The sequence below is a fragment of the Pholcus phalangioides genome, unplaced genomic scaffold (assembly GCF_987345545.1).
Source record: "Pholcus phalangioides strain wild (caught in Gottingen) unplaced genomic scaffold, Ppha-v1.0 ptg000013l_1, whole genome shotgun sequence".
NCBI lineage: Eukaryota > Metazoa > Arthropoda > Arachnida > Araneae > Pholcidae > Pholcus > Pholcus phalangioides.
The window spans coordinates 32,620,608-32,636,894 of record NW_028301606.1 but is presented as its reverse complement, the minus strand read 5'-3'; the positions used below and the strand labels follow the sequence as shown (position 1 = coordinate 32,636,894).

General features: G+C 34.0%; 2 protein-coding genes across 6 annotated transcripts in view; one reads left to right on the top strand and one right to left on the bottom strand.

Moving 5' to 3' along the window:
* Positions 1–16,287, top strand: part of LOC149078975 (cell adhesion molecule Dscam1-like) — a 348,553-nt gene that overhangs the window by 93,470 nt on the left and 238,796 nt on the right. The gene's annotated exons all lie outside the window — the stretch shown is intronic.
* On the bottom strand, positions 841–12,797 carry LOC149078976 (uncharacterized). The gene is made up of 2 exons (XM_089241219.1): positions 12,717–12,797; positions 841–1,794 (listed from the first exon to the last, which is right to left on the bottom strand). The coding sequence occupies exon 2, from the start codon at positions 1,639–1,641 to the stop codon at positions 886–888; it is 756 nt and encodes a 251-aa protein (XP_089097345.1). The 5' UTR covers positions 1,642–1,794; positions 12,717–12,797; the 3' UTR covers positions 841–885.

Genomic DNA, 16,287 nt, shown 5'->3' with positions numbered 1-16,287 from the left:
TTAATGATTAGCAAGATTTGTTTTAATTAATAAGCAGTCAGTTAATTTTAATAAAAAAAATCCAATTTGAATCAAAAAATCTGATTTAAATCCCAACTTTTTTTCATATTCATCAAATTCATGAATTACGCATAACCACAGGTAAAGATTATAAATTTCAAGTATTTGTGAAATTAACTGACGATGCTTGATTATTATGCATATCCTCCGGTAAAAGTGATAATTATTTTTAGTTTTTATCAAACATATCAACAACGGTTGGGTATTATGCATATTCGCTGGTAAAAGTGTTGAATTTATTAAACTCTCATCAAGATGATTAGTAAGGATGGATAATAAACCGGTTATCATGTATAATAACCAATTTATCTCGTTTACTGTAGCATACAGAAACCATTAGTCTGATTTAACCCTAGCTTCAAAATATGAAAAAGTAAAAATTAATGTTATTAATTAATGTTATTTAATTATATCTAAATTAAATTATGTTATTAAAAATTAATAACATAAATTTCTTTCCATATTCACATATTGTCCCGTTCAGTACTTTGCAAAAGTGATCCAAATGATAACATTATCCGGAATTGATTCTAATAAGCGACGTTCACTGTATATCTATTACAGCTGATTTTCAACTACGATTAGCATCGAGAAACTTCGATTCAATATGAAAATATTCGTGATTCAAGTTTTTGACAGGACAATATGCTATTTCACATAATCAGATAAATTGAATGGTATTCGCTATGACTAGAAATGACACGTAAGGAAATGGAAATATTGAGCTGAGTAGCCTTTATTTCCTAAATAAAAAAAAAAGAAACGGGTCACTGGGTTAAGCACGAATACGCCATGTTTATTCTTTTGGTAGTACATGCATGATTACTATTTGCTCCACATACTGGTGCAACTAAATTCCGAAAATTCATTTTTGCGGACTTTTTCACAGGGTTTCAGTGCCTCGTATATCTCGACAGGTTGCCGCAGCCTAGCACCGACGATCCCTTGATCAAACATCAACTGGTGTCTAATGGCTTCGCTGTTAGCGTGGGCTGCCAGCATTCTGCTCATCGACGAGTCCACAGACTGCTTCATGTGAGCAGGCAGCACCGTTCGACCGTTGGCCAACTGTTGACTTTTTTCGATCAACCGGAGGGAGAATTCTCTAGCAAATAATGCTATGGCCTTCGTGACGTTACGTTGCACTTGATCCTCAGGACACATCAACTTGAAGACTCTTTCCACGGATGGCACGTATTCGTAAACATTTGGTCGCGTTGTCACCGGCTTCGGTTTAATAGGTCGCTTCTTGATTTTGGCGGGCTTGAACACCAAGACACCCATCCTGTGGAGGATCACCTGCCTGTCCGCCTCAGTAAGAGCGCAGTGCTTGAGCTGCTCTGCCAGGATCTCGTCAACAGCATCGAAAACGGCACGAAAAGAGGGGAAATCAACGCCTTCACGCACCTTGCTCTTCAGAGACTTGGTCACGAAGCAATAGAGTAGCTTGCAGTTGAAGTTGTCTATTAAGAGCGCGATAAGATTCACAGCGTTTCGCTTGATGCTCAGTTGGCCGCCGTGGACAGTCTTCAATATATTCATCAGGCACCTACTGTAATCGATCGGTTCGACTTTGTTCATTTCGCTGATTCCTGTAGAGACTTTCTATTCTACACTGATGACAGTCCGATTCCGAAGATTTCTCTAGAACTTGGCACCCTCTCTGAAGGATAACTTTAACTTTTTACTCTTTCAGAACTCTGTAGCGCTATGAATTTAGAAAATAAATCCCTTCTGAAAAAATAAAGATGCGTAAAATAAATAACTTAGGATGGGATAAACAAGTATACACGATATCATCGATGTTATTGATTTTAAAATGAAAGTGCAAAAAATCAAGCCAATATGTTAGTGCTAAATAATGCAAATGGGTGCATCGTTCTGGTTTACAACGCACAGTGGTAAAATTTCGTTCCAGCAACTTCTTAAGCAAACATTATTTAGTTTGGATTCGTATCACACAGGCAATTTATCACAAATTGCATGCATGTTTCTCTCAATAATTGCTATGAGGAAATATATGAAACAACGACGTTTTCAAACAGGACAGGAACCATTGGATCTTACCGGCAAATAATGAATCTAAAACATGACGTTTAGTAGTGCACGATGCTTATTTTGTCCAAAACAAATACATATTTTTTTTAGACCTCAAAGGTATAAAATAAATACAATGTGCATAACGATGGATTGTTAATTAAGTGTATATCATTAATTATTGATCATTATCAATAAAACCATTAACAAGCATTGCGAATTTAAATGATATATTGTATTGAAAAACATCAAAATTATATCACAAAACCCTTAATTCACATTCTGGAATAAATCATATCATATTTTCTCGGCAACGGAGTTTCGTGAAAACACATGTATATTAAATGATGAACAACTATCCAATGGTTAAAATAGTAAAAAGTTATCAAACGCATAAAGAAAGGAGAGAAAAATAACCAAATTTTTAGAAAGGAAAAAAAATACTCACACACTTCTATAGAATCTCCTAAAATAATAAATATTTTTTTTGGAACGCAATATTACTGAATGACAACACGTCACGAGCTGGATTTGGTTATAAAAAGGTCTTTGTATCAGCTATGCCATATTCAATAATATCAATACTTATAATTCTTTTCTTCACCGTTTCACTTACCTTCTAACAGAAAAATTTATAAAGCCTTTGGACATCTGATTTTTTGGAGTCTAAGTGCTTTGATGAATCCGTGTGAAGCTACTTCTTACGTAAACTTACCGTCTTGCGAACGGGATGGAATAATTTGTCAACCAACAAAAAATAAATAGGATAAACATAAATAGTAGAACTAATCTACAGACCAACAAAAATTTATAAACAGATCAAAAAAGCAGTAGAAATAATTTCAGACCGAGAAAAAAAAAAAAATTTCGGCAAGGAAAAAAAATAATTTGTGAACTTGGGAAAAAAATGAAATAGAGAAATTGTTAATAGTTGATTTCATTTGCGGACTAGTAAAAAATAAATAAATAGGAGAAACAATTTTCGGATGGATAAGAAATAAAACCTGAATTTCTAAGGTTAAAAACCTGAATTCCAAGTATTTTAAGCAATCCGTAATGGTGCCGAGTCACAGAATTGAAAATCAGCATGGATTGTGTTGGCACCCTTATGCCCTATAACTGCTGCCGCCAGTCATTTTGACCACTGGTTCTTCTTTTCCCTCCGTTTCTTTTTCTCCAGCGTGGGTTCGTCAACTGCTTATATCCCTCCTGGGAGCCATGTTCTGGTTTAGTGGTGGTGATTCTTCTTAGGGCAACGCATTTAATCACATTAAACAATAATAAGCATTACCCCACATGATCAATTATTAACTTGATGGATTTTACATTTGCTTAAGTATACAGGGTGTCCATAGAAATATTAGTCATCGTTAGATATGGTTAATTAAAAGACAACTCGATGACAAGATTTACCAATAAAAACAAACAAATAAACATGGTACTGTGTTGTATTTTTTTAAATAAAATGTGAACGAAAACATTATAGGAAAAAGTTTTGGTAAGTTTATAGAACCAATTAACGCTTTGTCTACTGACGGTGCTTTAAAATACCAGGATAGATAATTTGTTATGTAACTATAACTGTTTGAAAACGATGTTTTTTTTTTTCTTTTTGTCTTTAATTTTAACTAAACTGAACTACTCCAAATAACTTTTATAATAGGCATCTATTATTATCATTATATTTATATTTATTATAGTTTTCTTCTTATTCTACTTTTAATAACGTGATAGTCAAAGAGTTAATAGTTAAAAAAGTAGTTTAATTCTGTACAGAATAGCATGTATCTTTTTATAATTTTTATTTACATTATAAAATCTCCTGGAGATCAATCTTATATTTTTTATTCAATTATGTAAAAGCGCTCAAAACATTTTTCTGAAGCCAGTACTTAACACAACTATTGCATCTAAGCACCTATGATTCCGGCTTTCCTCAGACAATTTCATAGCTTGTACCTCCATCAAACCATCACTAGTTGACTCTTACTAGCTTCAATGAGTTGGAAAATGCCCTCATTCTCAGCTTCTGAATTCAACTCCTTTGCCATCAGTTTATCATTTATGACCCAGAATTTTCCCCTCCTCTTCGATGATATTTAAACCATTTACGGATCATTTATGTACATTTTTTTCGAATAATTTCCATGGTTAATATAAAGCTTTGTCTCATCCAGATGCCAAGTTATAAATGGCATGCATTACAATGCACAGTTTCCACGATACTTCGGATAATTTTATATGCTGCTGTTATACACATTCAATAAATCTTTCGAAAATAACAATTTAAAATCCGTACATAAATGCAGGATGTAAATCCTACATAATTCGTGAAATGATGCACATTGCATACATGGTACATAAATGAATTTTATATTTCTTGAATATCCTTAATTATGTACTCGGAACAGCAATTAATGATTGAGAGACAGGCTGGTCTAACTAGATTTTGCCAAACATCGCAAAGGCCAATCTAGGATTCATAAAGATAGAATCTCATTTCATAATCTCTTAAAATTCCCATTTGATATAACATGTTTTCTTTTATCTCCGATATTTAACCCATCCCTTCTACATATTTTTCTTCTGTTATTACATACACTGACTGACTGACTGAGGTAGATACATTTTCTCAGGTCGTACCGAGTCTTTAAGACTCCCACAAGCTTCCCTGTTTGATGCCGCACCGTACGAGCTGGATGAAGAACTTAAGAAACTGTTTGTATATATGATAGTCGAGTGTGTGAGTGTACGTGTATAAGAGGCGTGTCAATAAAATATAATAAAATTTACAGCCCATGCTGTACTCAGAGAGTCAGTATTCGTCAAATTAATTCAGATCATATTGGAAAAAATGAATTCGGTGAGTTGTGGCTTACTTATCACAGAAATTTGAAATTTGTAGAGCTATGTCCGAAGGAGGTGAAGTATCGAAATTCAAGAACGCATTTCATATACAATTACAAAATCATTCAATTATCTCAGCAAATAATTGACAAAAAAGTGGAATACTGCACCTAATGGTTACAAAAGAGTATATTATGTTCATTTTAATGAATTGCGTGAATACAATATATATGATTACATGTGGATACAAGATTAAATGCGATAAATACGGGTAGGCGTCCAGTATATATACAACACTATGCCTCCAATCAATGAATAAAGAATAGAACTATTTACACTTTTTACAAAACTAAACCAATTCATAGGGCCATATCAGGTCAGTATGTTCTTAGGTCGAAGAAACCTCAACACCTCTCCCGCAGAATAAGGCGAGATGTCTCTTATGTGCTGATATTCTGATGTTTCAGCTCTATTGAAATATCCTCTACATAGTTTGACTAAGTAGTCATGTATGGTTTCAATGTTCAAATCCTTCATTATGTCAAGATTTCTGATATACCATTGTGCCCCGGTACATCGCGGAAGTATTTTATTTTGCTGCACTTGTAATTGTTTGATGACAGAGGGTTTCGCTGTGGAAAAGCATGGTGCTGCATAGCACATAATTGGTCTAATGACTGACTTGTACATAATGGTTTTGTTTTTGAGGCTAAGTGCAGAGCGTGTGTAACAGACTCTGTTTAGAAGTCCTGTTATTATCATATATATATGTTACATCATATTCATAACATACCAACAACACTTCCTTAACTTAAAACATAATCGGGATATAACATACTGCGAATACAACGTTGGAAAAATGAAGCCAAAAAATTACTTATTTGTTCAACATTTCTGATATGCAGATGAATTCTAAATGTATTTCTTAAAGTGAGCCTTTTTTTTTGAGAATTCTTGTAATAAGAATGCTTTATTTTCAAAATAATCACAGCAACGACTCACAGATGGCACTGTAATGCTTTTTGCACTATAAAAACTTTTTCGTTATGATCTACAGCAGAAGTGGCCAATAGCTCCCCGCCCCAATCTGTTAATTAGGTGTGCTGTGGAAAATGGTAGCTTAAATAATGAAAATAAAATCAATTTAATACACAGTAATTTTACCTAGATCCTGCCCGCGACTAGGTAAAATTACTGTGTATTAAATTGGTTTTCTTTCCGTTATTTAAGCTATCATTTTCCACTCATTATTTCTAGTGACTATGATAATTGAATATGTTCTTACCACACTGCCTTTTTGTACAAAAGAATTGCTTTTAAAGTTTGTTATAGATATTTTTTTCCCTATTTCTTTCTGGAACTTAGTTGGTCAACCCGTATTTTTGTGGTCTGTATGTGTAGTTGAATACATATTTGGTGTTCTGCTCACAGTGGCGAAAAGTTTTTAAAGTGGATGTCAACTCACAATGCCAACTCGAAATTACACCCAATTAGGCTACGCAGACTAAATTTCAAAGCGCAAAAATATGTGATATCGGATAGTCGGATCCATATTGTGGCGTTGAACGAGAGAGTTCCATATCCAGGCACATTGATTTTTTTTTTAAATATTATTTTTTGGTCGAAAACGGAGAAGCATTGATCTCTAAATTTCGACATAGCAGGTTGGTGGAGGAGTCATAGTGACGAACTCGCATCACGAGGACACGGATTCAAATCCCACCGCCACAATGGTAGTCGGCTGAAGTTGGTTTTCTAAGGTTCCCAACTTCGAGCTCCTCCGAATGCAAGCCAATCACATCGTTAAAATGTCTCACCACGGAGAGCAAGGCCTAGAATGGTACAAATTTTCAATCATTGCACTTCACTTCTGAAATATAGATCACAGCACTGAAAATCGGATGCAATACTATATACGCACTCAGACTGTTAAGGTACACACACTCACACTTCCGGTGCAACTCACTCGGTAGCAAATTTCCCATGGCTATAGACCGGAGTTGTGTTCGGTTTGAAAGAAAGAATGAACGGTTGGCGGCGTTCCACGTTGAAGCAGACCAACACTTTCTTGAACCAAAATGCCAATATTCTGTGTCAAGAAGGTAACTGGAGTAATAAGAAAATTTGTAAAACTGGTATCGCAAATCTGTTTCCGTGTAATCTCATACAGGAGCACATACCTCATTTCACATCTACAAGTAGTCTGCTTGGTCTATGTGAAGCTACTCCATTTTATCTTGGCACCATCATTGGTTTATCCATGACAGTCAATACTATCCATATGGCTGAATTTTGGCACGCCTTCCATCCCAATAATAAAACTCTTCTTGAAGTCTACCAGTGCGTGAATCTATTCCTTGAGCGCCTATTCGTACCGTGCGGCCCGGTTGTCCAAATCAGGAGTAAGTGATAAAAATAGCACACAGAAATGAGAAAAAATGTTTTATCTGTAACATTTAAACTATGAGTAATTAAATGGAATAATTTGCACAAAATTTTGATGCATTGCATCTAGTACCTGGGAGCTAGATGAGAAAAGCAATGGATGTGTATCAATTTATGAAAAAAGGGAGCCCCAGGGTAAAATTTTAATTACTAAATTGCCCGTTTTTTCACCGCATTACTTATAGCATCATTGACGCTCACAAATCTGAGAGTTTTCGGGGTCATCTTACTTATGAGCCGGAGTGCTGTTTCTTGCGCGGCCCGCGGCAATGCAGCTGACCAGTATGTTGGCTACGAAACAGTGAGAAATGGACCACTAAAACGTAGGCTAAGCTCATAAAAAAAACTATTTACACTTATTTTACTGTTCGTTAATAAATGATTAAAAAATGTGAAAAGGTAACATTGTCATTCATTGATGTTTTATTGTTTTTTAACTAGGTTGAATAATCGAGACTAAATGTACCTCATTTTTATAAGAATCAAATGCCATGATTATAAATGGAAGCATAAAAAAATTGAAATAATAAATACTTTTGTCAGGGAAAAAGAAAGTATACGGGATACAAACTCGGATTTCTCTATCGAGATTAGATATATTAGCCCAGCTTTCTCCTATTCTCTGTCCTTGTGACTATCATCGAGATTTTTCAAAGCATCAAATGCATGACCATTCATTTACGCTGCAGAGCATACATATTTTCCTTACTCATCTTTTTTCTTTTGGTCCCGCCGTCCAACCAAGATTATGGTATTTTCGCTGAGCCTTCAAAAGAAAAGTATATTTTTCTGTCACAGTACACTGAAAAATCTTTCTTCATTTCTTTTCCTTTCATTTTGCATATTTTATTCTGGTGGACGGAGAAGAAAATCAAATCTACGCGACAGCTGCGATTTCGAGTTTATTTTGCTAGTCTTTTCTAAAGAAAAAGTAGTGGGGAAGGGAGGTTAGGAGATGTACATACGTACATATACATGCATGTATATATATATATATATATATATGTGCGTGAAATTTTGCATATAAATTGATGCGGTCCCCGAGGATACTCTCGAGAGTGCGAAATCATATACGCTAGGAAATTTATTTCACCATCTTCAGTTGCCTTTAGTCTGAAAATACAAAACCGCTGTATTTTTCTTTTATTTTTATTTTTCTTATTGTGAGGAGTTTATACGCGCTCTCGATCACGTTCTGGGGACACAGCATGCATCCATTTACATACATTGGAATGCGTACAGTATTTTGTCATTATTCAAAAAAGGAAGAAACTGATTCCGTTGGAATCTATTTACAGTTGTGAGAATATATGTATTCTTAAAAAGTCATTTTCCCAGCTCTTTGGGATTAATCAATCATGAATTTTCATTCGAATGTACACCCAAATTACTGTTAAAATATCTACGTTCTCCTATTTCTCATCTCATAAGTCTGCTAAAGTTATCGCATCTCCGAGGTATAATAAAATTCTTCGTCATCCTCATTTTACAAAGGACGTCTTCGTTTTAAGTAAAAGAAGTTAATTGAGTCAGAAATCTGTGAAATAATTTCTTCACGTTTCTTCTCATTTTCAATGCATACGACACATTATGAATAGCTTCTTACACTTGGCCAGAATTGTCGAGTAGGATTTATTATCCGTGTTGGATGATATATTTTAATCACTGTCGATCACAAATTTTCTTATTTCCACTTTGATCATCCCATCGAGGAACACAATTACACGGTCGGTGATGAAACTATACCGAGATTTTTACATGTATTATGAGAATGATGTTAATTAACTTAATGATGTCGTGATTCTCTTTTTTTTTTCGGAATCACGATAGGTAGTAAAACGCGAAAAGATGAGAGCCCCTGGATAAACAACAGCTGTCATCTTCTCTCTTGTTTGTAAATAATTCCTCTTCTCTAATTAACAGATTTCTTTTCTCATGTACGGTAATATATTTTTGACATTCTAATTAACTTAATAATACGATTCCATGAATTTTCTTCAAAAAGTATACGTATTGTAGTTACACTGAATATTTATGAGCTTTTTACTAATAATGTCCTTAATAATATAAGACTTTTTTTTAAATATCCTTTTCATTTATTCATATCTTATTTAGTTTACAATGTGTATATGATTTTCGATGCGTTTTGTTATCTGTAATATAATTGAAATTTTCCCTACATTATATTCAATGGTGAATATAAAAAGCAATTCTCACGAATCTTTTGTTGATGGGGAAATAAAAATCGATAAGATTGTTTTTCCCCACTTGGGTCGATTTCTTCATCATTTTATTATGCGTTAAAAATCATAAAGCTAAATAAAGAAGTGCCTAACAAAAAAATGATTTCTTTTTTTCTGAATTTCCAATTTCCTTTTATCTGAACACATTCGAGTTTTATCGTCTGTTCATTTATAAATTATCTCATTTTATATTTGAAAAGTGAAAAAAAAAAAACTATTTCTGATTTCTCTCATTACCTTATTCTTTGAAAATTTCAGCCAAAAAAAATATATATTATAATGGCTATTGTATCATCGTTATAGAAATGCTCAGTAATGAAATTTTGTAATCGGTTATCATACTTTTATTTTGTTTGATATTATTTTTTTCCTTGATAGTTATCGTGATTTGATAACAGATATAACAGTTAATGATCTTATGTGCTGAAATTGTAATAAATTTTACTTGGAGTCTTATCTCTGCGCAATGAGCATTTGTATCGATATTGAAAGAGGAAAGATGAAAATACTTCATTATTGCTTTTCTTTCCTTGGGTAGTTGATTATTTTATTGAACTATTAATATTAATAATATTCCGAAATAATTCTCATTAGATAAATGTTGCCTATATTTCTACAGTGATCTCAATCATAACGATATTTTTAGTAACATTGATTGATCGGTCGCGAACAACACTTGACTTGAGTTATTACTCGAATGGTGGGATATCACTCACTGTAATTAATCGATGTATGAACTTTCATAAGTGGGTGATAGACATATTGGGTTATGGATCTTCATTTATTTGAGGTTACGCTTTGTGATGAAGTGTATACTGAGTGAGAGTTCGATAAATTTCCAAATGAAGATGACGAGTTCTCATCCATGTACATCGATCATCATGAATGAAATTCCATCCATTTTTCCGATCGATGAGTATTTGTTCATTCATTGATTATATATTGTTAAGAATTAAAATTATTAAGAAGTCAAATACACATCGCAAACAAAACCGTTGATATTCAATCAAGTTATCTCCAATACAATAAAAATTTCTCTTGAAAAATTGATGTGGTGGAGGGAGATAAAACAGTTGGGTTTATAGGCCTATATGATAGTGTTATGCAATTTTTCTGCGGCAGTTTTGATAAAAATTTCGATCGACTATTTCATTATCAAGTTACAGAAATGTCCAGTGCTAGAAAGCATGACCTTACGCAGTGAGTTATTACAAGAAATAATTATAATAGAATATGCCTTATACATACAGTCAGGGCCGTAACTAGGGTTATTGTCGCCCGGGGCAAACATTATTGAGCCGCCCCCACAACTTTAAAATTCGCTAATTTCATTACAGTGCTCTCTGTTCCCACCCAAAACTGCCGTCCCCTAAATCTTGCCACCCGGGGAAGTTACCCCCTTCCCCGGTTTTCCTCTAGTTTCGGCACTGCATACAGTGGTACATCGGTTGACGAGGATGATACGTTCAGGAAGCACGTTCGTTTGCCGAAATCTTGAATAGCCGAAACACGATTTTTCATAGGTTCCTACGGAAAATTGCTTTTTTTTTCCAGAAACGGCCTAAAACGTGAAGATTAGTTTCATAAAATACAGAGGAGCGTCGTTAAATAATACAATTACTAACCGCAGGCGGTGATAAACAAGTTCAAAATTGGATGAAGGAGAATTTAAAAGGAAGATAGAAAATGATTTTTTTTATTTTTATTTTACATAATGTGACGCTATACAGTCGAGTTTGTGAACAAAAATAATAGAAAAAGGGGTGTTTTACGTGATATAGTCAGCTCATTTCTCTCTCACACACACACGCAGATGAAAAAAGTAAGTTCGTAGAATGTCCAGGCTGTTCAGTTTGGTATTAAGATTTTTACAGTACCCACTGAAACTATTCAAGTCTAGATGAGAAGGTTTTTTTTTATTTTTTTAATGAATTTTCTCTTAGTTTAATGATTCATTTTTCATGAAATGTGACTCAAAATCTTTCTAAAATAGTAACAGAGATGGGATCCTGATGTGGAAATAAAATAACCCACCTTGAGTGATGGAAAATCATTGGATTCATTTTGATTGGCACGGAAATTCAGCTCACGAAGCGCCTGTTTTAAGTTAGCCCATGCATTCGCATCAACTAAATTGTTCGTTAGCCGAATCTGTATTCGCTAGCCGAGGCAGAAAATCGTCGAAAAGATTAGTTAGCCGAAAAATTCATAAACCGAGGTGTTTGTTAGCCGAGTTTTCACCGTAGTTCTCTTTCATTCTTTGAAAGAAATTAATTCATGTCATATGAATAAGATTGTAATGAATATGTGTAACGTTAAATGTTATAAATCGGTGATTATCCATAATTGGTAGTTACTGTGCATAATCACCGATCGTCTTAGTAAGTTCGATAAGTTTCCAACATTTATCAGTTTTACCTGTGATTATGTGTAATTTCTGAACGAAGTTAAGTATGACAGGTATGTGAAAGAAATCATGCATAAATATGACACTTAAATTCAACCACTTAATCAGTATTGCCCGTGCGCGTGATGGAAGCACTACACATAATTTTCCATAATGTTTAAATTAAATTAAAATAAGTCTTATAATCATAAAAACGTGTAAACTATTATCGGTTTTGTAATCGTAGCTTTCTTCACATCCATCAACATTTTTGAACATAATCAACATTACCTATCAAATCAGTCATCTGAACGACTACTATCAAACCACACATATACCTCGTCAATACTCCTAGACTGAAATTTGTGCAGAATTTCCAGTAAATCTAAAAGTGATTCACATTGACGATTTATCATATTTACCAATACGAGCTCCGGCAAATGTAATAAATTCGCAAAAGTTATCAAACTTACCAAAATGTTCGGATATTTTGCATAATTATCGGATTTATCATATTTACCGTAACACCTACAGTATACATGGTGGTTCGTAACTCCAACTACAAAAATATAGCGAGGATCGTAAACGTCAAATCAAGTATTCCTGATGAAACCTTGGGTCGAAATGCATTTGTTCAATCGGAAAACTAAGTACAGAAACATCTTTATTTCACGGTTATCAGAGAAAGTAAAACGTACCAATGTAAAAGGCTATGTGAGCACTCACAGTAGTTGCTCGAAGTGGCGTCTGAGGGTGGAGTTGCGCAACTAACATCGGCAAATGAATTAATGGAGCACCCTGGTGTCGAGTAAGTCTTGTGTCAGCAGCAACAAGAATCTCGGCAGCAAATTCTTCCACTGATGCGTCGTAGGCAAATGATTTCAGGTGTCCCCAGAAGAAATAGTCTAGTGAATATAGGTAAGGGAAGCGTGTAGGCCATGCCACAGGTCCACTGCGGTGAATCTACCACCCTAGATATATATTCCTGCTTCGTTGGCAGTTCTCCAGTTGCAAACACTGTTTCCGAATAAATAATTGTGTTTCGGTCCAACGTTTCATCGCAAAAGTTATTTATTTTGACGTGTGCGATTACTCCTACACGGTTGTCGGCGTCCCAGTGTATAAAGTACATGTCACATGTTTCTTCACGTTTATTTTGATTTTTCATGAAATGTTATGTAAGGCATAGAGACACCTATTATTGAGATTAAGTATCCAAATAATAAAAACTAGAATTTAAATTTAGTTACACACACAGAAGTAGAGTAACAATTCATTTGGTACTTTTGTTATATCTCCTACGGTGAATGTGATGAATCCGGTTATTATGCATAATCACTGAGTATTTGGTAAATTTGATAAATTTCCCTAATTTTTAAAAATAATTTTTTATTTGATAAATTTCCCTCTTTCATCGGCGATTATTCATAGAACCCAAGCGTTGCGTCGTTGATAAACATGATACATCGTACTATATGGTATATATATATATACTTTACATGATAATTCATACATGGTTGTATCAGTATATTGGGATGCAATCGTATAATTTGTTATTATTATATATATATCCGACTATATTCATCACACATGCTAGACTCTTTTTGGAATTTTTTTCATATTTATCAAATTTACCAAATACACTAGGCTTACTAAGTATATACATAAGAACCGGCTGTTACTTATAATAACCGATTTATCACATTTACCGAAACATATATATTTTGGAAATCCAAACAAACCATATGAGTAGTTTTTCGAATTGGTAGCTTTCCGTTCGATCGACGGTAACTCGGAATACTCGAAGTTAATGGGAAAATCTGTGAAATACTCTTATCCTCTTTTACTCTCGCTCTCTGCCATCTTGTCTCTCGATGCCTTAAAACTGAGAGCCAGTTGTTGGGTGCCAGGACGAACATTCCGTGAATAGAAATTGCAGAATTATTCGAAATTTCACATACCCTGAGATTCGCTGGATGACAGCCAGATTCTCTTTGATATATGGCTTTAACGAGTAACCTCCACGTTTTGGATAAGATTGATGGTGTGCACCGCCTTTCATTCAGCTCCGGATATTATCGAAACTTATCCGCACTTTGATAGAGTGTCCGATTATATCAGTGTTGTGGGTGTCGTAAAGGGATGGGCGGAGGACAAAAAAAAAATATTAATAATTTTTCCTCTATTCACACAATAGGATAATACTTTCACGTACCTCGGGTGGTCGGATTAAAGTTTTTTTTTTTTTTGGTTTTTTGGGTTTTTTTTTTATTCACTCAATTCCGATAACATACAGAGAATTCATTCCCCTCATTTTCCATTACTGTTTTGGTATGGTTTGAATTGATGGTTTCTTTTGTGATATTTATATTCGAAATGATTGTAAAGAAGGATTTTCGTTCATCAGGAAATGAGCTTTGGAGTTTAATGTAAGACATCAGAATTTTCATTATATTTTTAGCTGTTATTGCAACGGCGAATGAATAACTTTTGAACTTTTTTTTATTTCGACTAATACATATGTAAAAGATAACTGAAATCACTTCTATAGAAATATGTACTTTCTAAAAAAAAAATCGAATACAAAACTAAGACATAGTGTATAAATGTTATGTATTCTGTCAATATATATGGCGAGGTTATGTATTAAAAATATTTTTTTTAATGAATTAATTCTTCTATGTATAAGAAAATTCGTGTGCTATATTTATACTGAAATTCGCATATTTTTCTGAATAGGAATGGGTGATTAGCGGACGTATCTTTCATTCGTCAGTTTTAATATTTCAATCCCTTAGTGGCAAACTACAGGTTCCTGATTTGACTGAAAACAGATTCCTGATTTGAATTTTTTTCCCGCTCACAAATATAGCTACAAAAATGAATAAGATACTATTCTAGTATGCACTTACTAGTATGCAGTTTCATAGGGATTTCAGAAATGCAATCAGTAGACACCATTAGTATATGTGCAAGGGCTGTTCGGAAATTAACGATACATGTCATATAGGCAGAAAAGTAATTTTTGTCCGTATATTCGGCAATGTTGATTTTTGAAATGATAATTTAGCCTTTCCCTCGTGGTTTTTTGTCATTGCTACTCCAAGTCTGTCTTGAATAGTTGAGTGATTACAATGTGCACGACGATTCAGAACGCCGACCACTGTGAAGTGCTTTCTGGCATACGCTTTCTTAAATGTAAGCTCCCAGAGGATATCGACTAACAAATTGCCCACCTCTATGGGAATGGAATCGTAATAATTTAAAGATGTGATGTGGAGAATTTTCTAAAAGAAGGGCTTGAACACAAACAAAAATGTTTAGCAATTTGCACAATACGCTTTCATCAAAAGCGAAGAAATTCAAACCTCAATTTGAACAAAAACAAATTCGCTTCTAGAACGTGATTTCTGTTTCCTTGGACACAGGAACTATTTTGGGGTTGACTTTATGCGTCCCAGCATCACAATTAATATTGCTGCATATTGTCAAATCCATATTACAACATCTTCGACGGGATGTTCAAAACAAACCGAGGAGAAATGTTGAATGGTTATATCCACCTTTGCTAAGACTTTCACAGCGAATGCCAGATACACTTCTTAAAAAAATTAAAGTGGTGAATTTCGACCACAATGTATGGGCACTCTCTCTCTCTCTCTCTCAGTAATTTTTTAATATCTATATATGTATAAGAACCTCCACCCAATTAATTTGAGTATTGAAAAAAAAAAGAAGTAGGAAGGAAATCCAGAAGATAATTATCAATCTGATCGGTTACCTATTTTACGTTTACCTTAATTATTGAGTTCAAAAACTATTTTTACAATACTCATGAAATATTTAGTTTTCAAATCAGGCCTGATTTATCAGAAAAACAAATCCAAGTTCATTTTCAGGTTTTCTTTTTTCCGGTTCCGCGTTAGTAACTGCTCGTTCATATGAATGCTTACAGTTCATTTCCTTTTTTTTATTCCACTATACTGCATTGCTAATCTATTTTGAAATAATATGCCATCCTTCTTCGAGAGGAAAGAAATATGCAACAAGTTACATTTACTTGTAGGAACATAAAAGTGAACAGAAACATTTTTTTTTTCGAGAAAAACGTGCTGTAAAAATTAGCGCACGCATTATTTTCATGTTTTTCTTTTAACACAAATACACTCTATTCAAAAAATACACACAATTCTAAAAAAAAGCGTTTTCGAAAACTTAAGCTTTGTAGCATAAATTCCGATAAACACTATACATCGTAATCATTACACG

Excerpts from the sequence above, each read along its gene's own strand:
- LOC149078976 (XM_089241219.1), bottom strand. The coding sequence starts at position 1,641 with ATGAACAAAGTCGAACCGATCGATTACAGTAGGTGCCTGATGAATATA.